Below are 13,897 nucleotides of genomic sequence, written 5' to 3' on the forward strand. Positions count from 1 at the left end.
AAGAGAAGCCATATACTCATGTTAGAATATTTACAGCTAGCAAAACTGATGGGAAGAGTTAGAGGAGTATTGAACCGGAAAATATTTGGAGAATGGAGAATATCTAAGGATTATAGAAGATCATATTGTACCAACCACACCATATTAGCAGAACTTGAGTGATACTTGTAAACACAACAAATGCTGTTTGTGGAGTAGACCGGAACAATATTAAAGAATATAAAACTGTGCGAAAGAAATAACGGCAGTATAAACAGTACCATAAGAATGATTGAAAGACTCATTTTGTCAGGTCTTTTTTATTTAATTAGGAAGATTAAATTTTTTATGCACATAAATCTGCTTTTTCTTCTTTCCTTTTTCTGTAATTTCTTCTTTCCTTTTTTCTTCGTTTTTTTTTAAATGTTCTTTTTTGCAGTATGAGATTGCAAATTCTTTGTATATGTGTGTAGTTTAAATCAATAAAGATTATTTTAAAAATAAATCAATTTGTGGCCGGCCTGATCAAGCATTGCTTCCTTTGGTTAGCCCCCCTGGAACTCCACTTCTTTCCAGACCCTGGGGTCACTAGAGCAGTGTTTCCCAACCACTGTTCCGCGGCACACTAGTGTGCCGCGAGATGTTGCCTGGTGTGCCGCGGGAAAAATTAAAAAATTCGAAAGATTTTTTTTTTAAGTCAAATTTTCGATTGGGTTGCCGTCACTAGATGGCCCCTGGGGTTCCCTCCCTCCCTCCCGCTCTGCGCCTCCCTCCTCCTCCTCCTCCAGGGAGGCCCTTCCTGGCTCTCGGCCAAGGCTTGGCGGCTGCCACTCACTCGCTCGCTCGCCCACCCGTCCCTCCATCCCTGCACCCGGCCTCTCCCCCTCCGTCCCCGGCGCGGGGGCTGCCGGGATCCGTAGTCCCCTCGCCCTTGGGCTCCGCGCCCGCGTGGGGTGTGCGAACTACGTTTCCCAGCGTGGCCTGGTGGGCCGGGCGTTTTGTTTGAAGCGCTCTTCTCCCGGCCATGGAATGAGCACAGCGGCGGCAGCCGGGCGGGCAGGGGCTCTTCCGCGCAGACCCCGCGCAGCCCGCCTGCGCCCCCGCGGAGATCGGGCGGCAGGATGGAGCCCGGGGATCCCCGCGGAGGCGGAGCGGCGGAGGCGGAGGCTGCCCCCCAGGTAGGGCTGCGTCGGGGGTTTTTTATTTTTGCAATGCTGCATCCGCGCCGGAGGGGACGCATCGGACCGCGGGGAGACCCCTTGGCGGGCGTGCAAGGCAATGCATGCGTGCAGGAGTTGCATGGAGTGCAATGCAATGGCAACGCGGCGACCTGCATGCATGCATGCAACTTCCACCGCTCCGGACTTGGCAGGTGAGGGGGGTCCCCAGTGGGCGGCAGAGAGAGCCGGGAGGGCGAAGGGGAGCCAGGGGGGAGCAGCGCTGCTCCCCGAGCCGAGCCCGGGGGGAAACTTCGGCGTCGTTGCGCCAGGTGTTGGAAGCGGAGGCTGGTGGGGGCCCCTCACCTGCAAAACCTGGTCGCCTCTCATATATTTCGTGCATTGCATTCATCGCCCGCTTTCTCCTCCAAGGAGCTCCCGGGGGCGCGCGTGGTTCTCCCCGTGTTATCCTCGCAACAACAGCCCTGCGAGGTGGGTCAGGCGAATGGCCCAAGGGAGCACCCAGGGATTGTCCTGGCCAGGTGGGGTGATTTGAACCCTGCTCTCTGCCCGGTCTTCGTCCTCATTTAGCCCCCACATGTGCATGACTGTGCATGACTGAGGTTTCCCCCCCTCGTCTTGGCTATGGTGTGAGTCTGTCCTGTTAATTAATGGGGTTCTGCCTTCGGAGAAGATGAGCCAGCCCTCAAGGAGGTGATTATGTAATTTGCTAGCAATTCATGTCCCTCTCGGCGTGACGCTGCGCGCTGACGTCACGGGGCTGTAATGGTGGTGTGCCTCGAGATTTTTTTCATGAAACAAGTGTGCCTTTGCCCAAAAAAGGTTGGGAAACACTGCTCTAGAGGACTGGTGGCTCCTCCTGGCAAATGGCCTGGTGCGCGCTGGATCACCGGTCCTTCCTTGCCCCCCCTTGAATCTGGCCAACCGAAGGTCCCATCTGGGGTGACATCTGTTGTGAACAAAAGCTGCCCTTCTTCCCTTATGGGGGACCCAAGAGCCCTTTATAGAGTCCCTTGTAGGTTCTCCATCGGTAGGAGGAAAGAGCAGAGACATCCAGAGAATATTGAGAAGCAAAGCAGCTAGTAAGCCTGATCTTGATTGATCTGCTGCAAAAGGGTGCTCCCCTGAGGAGGACCCCGAACCAAGGCGTGCCTGCCCTTATATAGACATTTTAAATTCCCTGCCCTGGAGCTCCAGACCACCCCTCCATACATCACAGAAGGGGCGTAACCCAAGACCACCCCCCACAAACATCATACCTGCATCACAGAAAAGGCGGTCTACAACAGAAATGTGAATGTTGTTGTTTTTCCTGTCTGCCAGGTTATCTGATAATGCCTTATCTGATTCCCTTTCCTGGTGGTCTGGCCATTCCTTTGAGATGGTGAATTCCTGATTCCTGAGACAATGGGAAGGTTCCCTCACCCCCTCCCTCCTTGCAGAGAAAACATTTGGTCAGTTTGGGAGTCAAAATGGTTTCAGGACGGTCTTCCTGTGCTGCTGCAGACATGTGGTTGATATATCTATGAATGTGCTTGGTTGGTAAATTTATGAACATTTATCACATATATATAAAACATTAATTTTTTTATTACAGGATTCATCCAGTCTAGCCTTTTGCATGATGAATTAAATATGCAGGGAGACAATATACAGCCTTGTCGTCCTCCTTTCCCAATTTTGAACCAATCAGTTGTTCCATATCCAGTTCTAACTGTAGCTTCTTGTCCCACATAGAGATTTCTCAGGAGACAGATGAGGTGATCAGGCACTCCCATTTCTTTAAGAACTAAATATAGTTTGCTGTGCTAGGCACAGTCAAGGGCTTTTGCATAGTCAATGAAGCAGAATTAAATGTATTCTAGCTTTCGCCATAATCCAGCGCATGTTTGCAATTTGGTCTCTGGTTCCTCTGCCTCTTCTAAATCCAGCTTGCACTTCTGGGAGTTCTTGGTCCACATACAGTGGTGCCCCGCAAGACGAATGCCTCGCAAGACGGAAAACCCGCAAGACGAAAGGGTTTTCTGTTTTGGAGGCGCTTCGCAAGACGAATTTCCCTATGGGCTTGCTTCGCAAGACGAAAGCCCATAGGGAAATCTCCGGGGACCTCTTTTAAATGCTGGTGGTGGGGAGCAAAGCCTTCCCCCCCCCTCTGGCCTTCAGAAGAGGTCCAGAAAGGCCGGCGGGGGCCAAAAGGCTTTGTTCCCCACCGCCAGAATTTTAAAAGCAGTCCGGGATAGCAGGGAAGAGCTTCCTGCTATCGCGGACGGCTTTTGAAGGCAGGCGGGGGGGAGCAAAGACTTTCGCCCCCCACCCGCCTTCAGAAGAGGTCCAGGACCTCTTCTGAAGGCTGGCGGGGGGCGAAACTCTTTGCTCCCCCCTGCCTGCCTTCCCGGACGGCTTTTGAAGGCAAGCGGGGGGGGGCAAAGACTTTCGCCCCCCACCCACCTTCAGGAGAGGTCCAGGACCTCTTCTGAAGGCGGGCGGGGGGCGAAAGTCTTTGCTCCCCCCTGCCTGCCTTCCCAGGGGCTTTTATATCGCCCCGGACAGCAGAGAAGTCCTCCGCTGTCCCGGGGTTTTTTAAAATGCTGGGGGTGGGAAGAAAAGCCCTTGTCCCCCCCCCCCAGCCTTCAGAAGAGGTCAGGGGACAGACTGTCCCCGGACCTGGTCTGAAGGCGGTTTCCATAGGAACGCATTAATTGATTTTCAGTGCATTCTTATGGGAAACCGTGCATCGCAAGACGAAAAACTCGCAAGAAGAAAAAACTTGCACAACGAATTAATTTCGTCTTGCGAGGCACCACTGTACTGCTTAAGCCTGCCTTGTAGCATTTTAAGCATAACCTTGCTAGCGTGTGAAATGAGTGCAATTGTGCGGTAGCTGGAGCATTCTTTGGCACTGCCCTTCTTTGGGATTGGGATTCATGTGTGGCAGGAACCACACACACCCCTCATTCGGTTTGTACAAACACAACACACACACATGACATACACAACACTTCTGTTATAAATTCATACAAAATTAGCCATACATCGGATCTGCACGGTTCAACTTTTATTTTGCACCATGAGGGAAGGACTATCAAAGGGGGGAGACTTGACACAAGGCAGCCAACCTGTCCGCCGTGAGCCCTACCCACTTGGCATGCCAACCTTGATGGTCCTGGACAGAAGATGATTCCACTCACAAAGGACCTGCATATGGAAGTGGATTCAGCACGGACTGAAACACAGGACAGTGACCAGCCCTTCCCTCCGGGGGCAGGAAACAGTGAACTCCTCTTTGTCCTCAGGAATGTAATCATGGGGAGGGGAAAGGAGGAACCGGACAGGTGACAAGACCCTCAGGTTTCCACCACCACTCCTCCTTCAGAGAAGTCACACTTCTCTGTGGTCTCTCAGCCCCACTCACCTCACAGAGTGTTTGTTGTGGGGGAGGAAGGGGAAGGAGAATGTGACCCGCTTTGAGACTCCTTCGGGTAGTGATAAAGCGGGATACCAAATCCAAACTCTTCTTCTTCTTCTCCCTGAACCCCTCCTCTTTGTGATGTGTCAATGATGCAGTCATGATGTAGTCTTGGGGGTGTTGTATGGGGGATTAGCAGCTAATAAAAGTTGAGGTCTTCTTTTGTTGGGGGCTTCCATCTTGTTCCACCTGGGGGCAGGGGGGAGTCCTGTGGCGACAGTCTTCAATCAAGACCCACTGGCTGCTCTTTTGCTCTACTCTTCCTGGCTGGTCTCCTTGTTTCTTGTCCAAGGGAACCCTCAGATTTCTCCCTTAAGACATGGAATCTGCTTCTTGCTACAATTGTATCGGCTGCTTTTCTGAGCCTCTTGGCTGTTGTGCAGGGAAGGTGCCTGTGTCTGTTAACGGCAAAAACTGAGGGCTCCCTTGGACAAAAACAAAGACACCAACCAGTATAACTTGGAGCAAATCAGCAGCCTGTAGGCTTGGCCTTTATTGAACTGTTGCAACAGGGTGTTCCCCTCACTTGCAGGAGAGTGGAAGGACCCAGAAAAATGCTGTGCAAGGGCTTATAAAGACTTTTGAAATTGCCACCCTGTAGATCAAGACCACCCCCAGAAACATCATGCATACATCACAGAAAGGAGGGGTTGAGGGAGGAGTTGTGGTGGTAACCTGAGTGTCCTGTCACCTGGCTGGCTCCCCCTTTCCCCCTCCCCATGAGTCACCTCCAGGAGTCAAAGGGGAGTTTCCAGGTGGGGGAGGGGAGGATGCTGCAATGCAAATCTTGTAGGCGGGACGGGACCCACTTTGCAGCTGGATCTCCGGGATCAGCCCCTCCCCCGCTCTCCTGATCCCAGAAGGATAAGGGGAGGGGGTAAACCTTCCTCTCCCTCCCTAAATTCTTTCCCTCCCCTCCCGGCACATCCTCCTCTCACCCCGCCCCCACAGCCCCAATTCCCGCCCCCCATACGTTGCACCCCTTCCTCCTCTTCCTCCTCCTCCTCCAATCCGGCTCTTCTGCTCCAGGAATGTGGGGGGGGTGAGCCCCCTCCCACCCTGCCTGCTTCTCCCGGAAGTGTAGCTTCCACTCCGAATTGCTGCTCTGCCCCGTAGCTCGGGGGGGGGGCGCTTTCGGAAAGGGGAGGGAGGAGGCAGGGGACCCCCCCCCCGTGGATGTTGCAGGAAGGGAAAGGAGAATCGGGAGCGAGGAGAAAGAGGTAAAGGGCTCGCGGGGGGGAGAAGGAGGGGGGAGGGGACAAGAGGACCCAGAGACCCCCGCCAGCTCCCCAAATCGCCTTCCGTGGGGCCTGGATCCCGGCACGCGTGCTGCGAAGGGATCTTTCCTCGCAGAGCGGACCCCTCGCCCCGTTTCCCAGGCTCCGCGCGTCCCATGAAAGGGTTAAGGGGCGCGAGAGACGCCTGGATAGAGACCCCCCAGTCCCTCCCTTGCTCCTGTTGGGGGGGGCTAGGATGGAGAGATGGGGCGCGCAGGGCGAGGTGTCAGTCGCGCTAGAGTGCAGGGGAAACTGCGGGAGAGAGGGAGGGGGAAGGGAAAAGGAGCACTGGGGGGGCGGGGGGAGAGATAGGAAGACCAGTCTTGGGGGGGGGGCGTCTCAATCGTGGCTTCCTTGGGCAATCTTCGAAGGGGCCGCCTTGGCTTCTCCCTCCCGCCCAGGGATCCCTGGAAAGTGGGGGTCCTGCCCCCACCTCTTCCTTCCTGCAATCTCCATCCTCTTCCCACCCCATAAGTCCCTGCCCTGTCCGGACGCAGCGCTTCTGTCCAGTCCAACCTCTGGTACCCTGGAGAGGAGAGGAAACCCCGAGAGGAAGAGGGGAGGGGGGAGGCCTTCTCAGAAGCGGCTCTTGGTTTCCGCAATCCCACCCAGGAAGCAGCCAGAAACCTTTTCCTCTCTCTCAGGCTTCCATCTTTATTGTCTTTTCCGCTGAGGATGAGGATAATGTACACCTGTCATCAGAAACAGGGGTGCAGAGTCCATGGAATGGCTCTCAGGATTGATATAGAAGTTGCACCTCAAAAGCATTTCTTTTCTTTTTTAAAAAATATATTTATTAAGATTTTCAGAATATTACAAAATAAAGAAAAAGAAAAAAGAAAAATACAAAATAAAAATGGTTAAAAACAATTCATTCTTTCCATTACTTATCTTTCATTTGCTTATTTCCCGGACCTCCTCACGCCTCCCTTTTTTGTATTCCGGTTCAAATTATTAGTTCAGCAAATCCCTCCCCTCTTTGTATATCCTAGTCTTTAATCATAAAGTATGGTAACATTAATTTTTTACCTATTAATAATCCATTTTTTCATATTCCCTTATAACATTACAGCTAAAGACCACTTAGTTTCTATCCAACATCATTCTAGCACTCATTAATTTTGCAATATTTCTGTAGATAGTCTTTAAACTTTTTCCAATATTCTTCCATCAACTCTTCTCCCTGGTCTCGGATTCTGCCAGTCATTTCCGTAAAAAGCATTTCTGTTCCTCTTATTCTTTCTAGGCAATGTCGGAGTGACTGACAAGCTGGGATACAACCCATCAGCATCCTATGACAGCGACTGCATGAATCTTCCCAGTCAAAGGACCCCTTTTCTTGATAGACATTGCCTGTGGCTGGAGGCTCTACACACCGGGTGTGCCTGTGGAGGCCAAAGTCTGCCAGTATTAGCACAGGTGAGGTGTGTGACCTCCCCAAATTTACAGACTGTATGTGAATGAGTTTGTGGGTGGGATTATAGTTTACGGCAACCCTGTGATTTTCTCCACCAATAACATTTCGTGAGCTGATATTGCAGTACGAATTCCAAAATAACTACAAAAAATCACATGATAATAATAATAGTACGGTGGTACGGGGTTAAGAACTGAATTTGTTCTGGAGGTCCGTTCTTAACCTGAAACTGTTCTTAACCTGAAGCACCGCTTTAGCTAATGGGGCGTCCTCCTGCCGCCGTGCGATTTCTGTTCTCATCCTGAAGCAAAGTTCTTAACAGAAGGTACTATTTCTGGGTTAGCAGAGTCTGTAACCTGAAGCGTCTGTAACACGAAGTACCACTGTAAAAGTTATAGTATTCATCTTTTCCCCCAGCCACTCTGGGCAGCTTACAGTACATATAGGTAAAGGTAAAGGGACCCCTGACCATTAGGTCCAGTCATGGCCGACTCTGGGGTTACGGCGCTCATCTCACTTTATTGGCTGAGGGAACCCGCGTACAGCTTCCGGGTCATGTGTCCAGCATGACTGAGCTGCTTCTGGCGAACCAGAGCAGCGCACGGAAATGCCGTTTACCTTCCCGACAGTACAGTACATATACAAGACAGTAAAACATCAAACATTAAAAACCTCCTGATACAGCTGTCTTCTAAATGTCAGATGGTTGCCTCCTTCCTTGCCCTCTGAAGGGAGGGCATTCCATGGGGCAGGAGGCCCTCTGCCTGGTTCCCTGGAACTTCACTTCTAACAGCAAGGGAACCAGCAGAAGACCCTTGGAGGAGGACCTCCCTGTCCGGACTGAACGATGGGGGTGAAGATGCTCCTTCAGTTCCACAGGGCCAAGGCAGGGGCCAAAACAGCACTCAAGTAAGAAACAGACAAGCAGAGTAGAGAAATATCAGAATAGGAAGCGGGAGCAGGCACATTTCAATACTGCAATTTATATATAATTCAATGTCAGAAATCATGCTGTCAGTCACATGCTGTCATACAATTCAATGTCAGAAATTATTAAAGATGATTGAGGATTATGAAAGGTTCCTGATGCATTACTACCATTTGACAAAATACCATTTTTATTTCCTAAAAATTGGGAACATGGGGAGGACATGGGAGAATATAGATGTTGAAATAAGAGAAGGTGCTAATGGCGGTTGATGTGTCCTTTTTTCCCTGTCTTCTCTTTCCTGAAACCCAAACAGGATTTCCTTTCTGCCCACTCTGAAAAAGGTGATGGAGAAGACAGAATTGTAGGGGACAAGGCACCTTTCGTTTCATTAGGAATAGCCATTAAAATGTGTGAAATGTGTAATATGCTTCACTGAATGAGCACACATAGTTCACATCAACGAACACAAAAAGGAAAGAACCCATTTAAAGGTACGGAGTGCGGAAAGAGCTTCTCTTTCAATGCAAACACACCAGCGGACTCACATAGAGAGAAAACGTTTTACGTGCAGGGAATGTGGGAAGAACTTCAGTCAGAGTGGAAACCTTAAATTGCACAAAGGGACTCACACAGGGGAGAAACCATATAAGTGTATTGAGTGTGGAAAGAGCTTTAGTTACAGTGGAAACCTTAGGGAACATCAACGGACTCACACAGGAGAGAAACTATTTACATGTATGGAGTGTGGAAAGAGCTTCAATCAGAGTGCACACTTTAGATCCCATCATCGGACTCACACAGGGGAGAAACCATATGAATGTATGGATTGTGGAAAGAGCTTCAGTCGGAGTGCACACCTCAGAAATCATCAACGGACTCACACAGGGGAGAAACCATTTAAATGTATCAAGTGTGGAAAGGGCTTTAGTGATAGCGGAAGTCTTAGAAAACATCAGCGGACTCACACAGGGGAGAAACCATTTCAATGTATCGAGTGTGGAAAGAGCTTTAGTGAAAATGGAAGCCTTAGAAATCATCAACGAACTCACACAGGGGAGAAACCATTTCAATGTATCGAGTGTGGAAAGAGCTTTAGTGAAAATGGAAGCCTTAGAAATCATCATCGGACTCACAGGGGAGAAACCATATAAATGTATCGAGTGTGGAAAGAGCTTCAGTCAGAGTGCACACCTTAGATCACATCAACAGACTCACACAGGGAATAAACCATATAAATGTATCGAGTGTGGAAAGAGCTTTAGTTATAGCGGAAGTCTTAGAAAACATCAACGGACTCATACAGGGGAGAAACCATTTAAATGTATCGAGTGTGGAAAGAGCTTTAGTGAAAATGGAAGCCTTAGAAATCATCAACGAACTCACACAGGGGAGAAACCATTTAAATGTATCGAGTGTGGAAAGAGCTTTAGTGAAAATGGAAGCCTTAGAAATCATCAACGAACTCACACAGGGGAGAAACCATATAAATGTATCGAGTGTGGAAAGAGCTTCAGTCAGAGTGGACACCTCAATATACATCAACAGACTCACACAGGGGAGAAACCATTTACCGTATTTTTCGCTCTATAACACGCACCTGACCATAACACGCACATGGTTTTTAGAGGAGGAAAACAAGGGAAAAAATATTCTGAATGAAACAGTGGACGTATCATTTTTGTGCTTCATGCTGTGGCCACAGACATGTGATCTGATGGTGAATTTGGGGTGACCCAATGCAAAAATCCTGAGAATCCCTGTGGATCCATGCTTTGTAACCACGTTTTTGCACCATTGCAGCCCCAGGCAACAGTGGGTGCGTGATTTGGGGGGGGGGCAGGCTGTAGCCATGGACATGCTGTGTGCTCTGATGGTGAATTTGGGGTGACCCAATGCAAAGATCCTGAGGATCCATGTGGATCCATGCTTTGTAACCACATTTTAAGTGGGGAGGGAAGGAAAAACACAGAAGGCTAAGAATGCAGGAGAGGGCTATAACGTGAGGAAAGGAAGGCAAAAGTTTCCCCCCACCCACCCACACAAGCCAGCCACTGTTTAAGGATTTCATCCTTTTAAATGGAAGAAAGCATATTTGAATGCTGTGTGTCTCCAAAAACAAAAAGCAAGAAGTCAAATCAGAATTTTAAGCCGAACCTGTAATCTCTCTTCCCTTCACATACATTGTTCCCTCCGGAGCAGGGACAGGATAGAGCGACGCTCTGCTTTCCTCTCTACTTGCCTGGAGGGGAGGGGCTTTCCCTGATCTTTGTTCCGTTTGAGCAAACACAGCAACGAAACAGAGCAGGGTGGGCAGTAAGACCCTGAGGCAGAATGCAGGAAAGCAACAGCTTTCTCTCTCACGGAGCTCCCTTCTCCCTGAAGCGCGGTTTGATTTTTGCCTTATTTTTCGGCTCCAGAGACCACACATTCGCTGCATAACACGCACAGACATTTCCCCTTCCTTTTTAGGAGAAAAAATCTGCGTGTTATAGAGCGAAAAATACGGTAAATGTATCGAGTGTGGAAAGAGCTTTCATGATAGCAGCAGCCTTAGTTCCCATCATCGGACTCACACAGGGGAGAAACCATATAAATGTATCGAGTGTGGAAAGAGCTTCAGTCAGAGTGCACACCTTAGATCACATCAACGGACTCACACAGGGGAGAAACCATTTCAATGTATCGAGTGTGGAAAGAGCTTTAGTGAAAATGGAAGCCTTAGAAATCATCAACGAACTCACACAGGGGAGAAACCATTTCAATGTATCGAGTGTGGAAAGAGCTTTCGTGATAGCACCAGCCTTAGTTCCCATCATCGGACTCACACAGGGGAGAAACCATATAAATGTATTGAGTGTGGAAAGAGCTTCAGTCAGAGTGCACACCTTAGATCACATCAACGGACTCACACACGGGAGAAACCATTTCAATGTATGGAGTGTGAAAAGAGCTTTAGTGAGAGTGCACACTTTAGATCACATCAACGGAGTCACACGGGGAGAAACCATTTAAATGCATGGAGTGTGGAAAGGACTTCAGTCAGAGTGGAACACTGAAAAAAAAATCAACAGACTCACACACGGGAGAGACCAAATAAATGTGTGGATAGAGTTTCCATTGTAATCCAAGCCTTAGATCACATCAACGGACTCATATAGGAGAGAAACCATTTCAATGTATGGAGTACAGTAAATATTTCACTCAGAGTGGAAATCTTAGAAAACATCAGTAGATACACAGGGGAGAAACCATTTAAAGGTATGGACTGTGGAAGGAGCTTCAGTCAGAGTGGAACCCTTGATTTATGTCAACAAACTTACACAAAAGACAAACCGTATAAATATCAGGAAAGTAGATAGAGGTTCACTCTTAGTGGAAGTTGAAAATCAACAGACTCATGGACAGGAAGAACTCTAAGAGTTGAAACCCTTCAAACCATCAACAAACTCAGAGAGGAGAAGCAGTTTAAATGAAAAGATTGCAAGAAGTGCTTTATTTATAATGGAGTGATCAAGGAACATCCCAGGACTCTCACATGGGAGAACCCATTTAGATGTATGGAGTGTGGGACTTCTTCCTCTCAGAGTCCACTCTGAGCAATGAACTCAGCAGGAAATCATTCCTAAAAGCATGAGGTATATGTGAAGTTCTGGTGTTTATATGTAAAACATTACAATAATCAAATAATGAAGGCAGCATCTCACAATGGTGAGTATAATTTTAGATGAAAGTACTTTTGGTTTTTGTACCAAACTCTGTCACCACCACCCCCACCGCATGATCTCCAAGCACTGCTTCTTCACCAGAATGTCATCGCTGCCTCCTGCCCTGCGCGTTCTGAAGAAAACTTGAAATACTGAAATTGAATGGGAGATTTCCCCCGAAGCCTAATTTCAAGAGGGGGAAGGGGGGCTGCAGGTACCAGGGAAGTCTCCTGGGGGGCCCATCTTCCCTCATGAACCCCATGGGGCAACCCCAGAGCTCCTGCTCATTCTGGGGTTTGAGGAAGATATTATTTTTCCATAGTCCCAGACGGTTTGCTTCAATCATGCTTCTCAGGAGTTTTCCTACCAGAGGACCATGGTGCTGTGGCTGCTGTTGTTGTCAAGGACTGGCTGGTGAGGGGGGAGAGGCACAAGCTGGGGGACCCACAACGGAAGAAGGCTCAGATCCTGTTGACTGGTGATGGGATGAGGTGAAAGAGAGAGAAAAGGGAGCAGACCGGAAGGGGAGATGTTGCAAGCTAAGGAGGAAACTGGGTTAGGTGAGCAGGAGGAATCTGGGACAGAGAGCAGTTCAGGCTAAGAGGGAGGAGAGGAGGGGGCCAGGAGACCCAGAGGAGGCCGGCTGCTGAAGCATCCAGGGAGACTCCCCCTCCTGCTGCGACCAGCACATGCCTCTGAGTGTGGCGGTTAGAACGCTTAGAATGTGGGGATCCCATTTTTCAACCAAAGCCAAAACAAAAACAAAAACCCGCTAGCCTTTTCCCAGTCTTTCCTGACCTGACAGTCGTTCGTCTTTTCTATGAAGCACTCTACAAAGTCCTTCTCCCTCCCTTTACTTACCATGGGGTCCCAGCAACCTTTTCTGCCTCTTACACACAATGGAAAAGAGTCCCTTTCCACTGGACGCCTGGCAGCCCAGTGCCAAATCCGGCTGCTCCAGAGAGAATGGAAAGGAACTGTAACGCCCTTGCGCTCTGACGCGCACCAGTCACTTCCTCCCGGATCTTGGTGCTGCCGGTGCAGCTGCATTTACGAGAAAAAGAGAAATCGGAAACCGAGCCCAAGTCCCTTGCTATCCAAACTGGCCACTGGGACCAGCCTTGGGGCGTCTTCCTTGGGAAAAAGGAAAAGTTTCAGATCTCAGGTTCCCCGACAGGGAACGAGAGCTTTGATTGGCGTTCTCCCCTTGCAGTTAATTGCCTCTCTAATTGCAGAACCCCAATTCTCCCGTTCTCCCCTCCCCCTCCTCGCTACCTCTTGCCAGGAAGGCTGGGAGTGAAGACCGTAAGCAAAAGAGACAGCCAAGGATGAGAATCTGGGTTGCTGGGTGTTTCAGAGAATCCCGCCCACAATCTTCTCCATTCCTAGACTCACGTCCGCATGCGCTGCTCCTGGCCATCCCGGGGTCTTTTGCTAGATTAATTTATGGCCGGCCTGGGGCTGAAAATAAACTTCCAAAAAACTAAATTACTGACAAAAAAACCTCACAATGGAAGGGGAAAAAAGAACTTCAAGAAAAAACAGGCCTGGAAATTAAAAATAAGGTTAAATACCTAAGGATCTGGATTTCAAAAAAACCTTTAAATTTATATTAGGATAATTCTAGTAAAGTATGGAAAGAATTTTTTAATAATATGGAAACCTGGACCAAACTCCATCTCTCACTCTGGGGAAGAGTCTCGGTTGTGAAAATGAATATCCTCCCCAAAATGCTTTTCTCTTTCCAAACAATATCCATTTTAGGAGGAATGAATAGTGCTAAGGAGTAGAAAAGGGAAATATCTATATTTATATGGAGTGCAAAGAAACCGAGAATTAAACACCAGTTATTAACAGATTAAAAGGAGAGAGGAGGTTTTGCGTTGCCAGATTTGGAATTCTACCATGTGGTGGCAGGATTGGTTTGGATAAAAGACTGGATTAC

At 49.0% G+C, this 13,897-nt stretch overlaps 1 protein-coding gene across 7 annotated transcripts in view; it reads left to right on the top strand.

Annotated features, from left to right (window-relative positions):
- Positions 1–13,897, top strand: part of LOC310698984 (uncharacterized protein) — a 70,749-nt gene that overhangs the window by 10,530 nt on the left and 46,322 nt on the right. For 3 of the 7 annotated variants that reach the window (XM_083520559.1, XM_083520569.1, XM_083520561.1), the window contains exon 1: positions 5,673–5,843. Coding sequence is in view for 1 of the 7 variants with exons in the window: in XM_083520565.1 (XP_083376691.1) it covers positions 8,685–8,739 (55 nt within the window). In the remaining 6 variants the exon portion in view is untranslated. Of the gene's footprint in view, positions 1–5,672; positions 5,844–7,222; positions 7,325–7,482; positions 8,227–8,270; positions 8,331–8,364; positions 8,740–13,897 lie in introns of those variants that run through there. The other 4 variants (XM_083520565.1, XM_083520562.1, XM_083520566.1 and 1 more) reach the window with 4 other exon arrangements.

The sequence above is a fragment of the Podarcis liolepis genome, assembly GCF_965112155.1.
Source record: "Podarcis liolepis genome assembly, contig: HAP1_SCAFFOLD_79, whole genome shotgun sequence".
Lineage (NCBI taxonomy): Eukaryota > Metazoa > Chordata > Lepidosauria > Squamata > Lacertidae > Podarcis > Podarcis liolepis.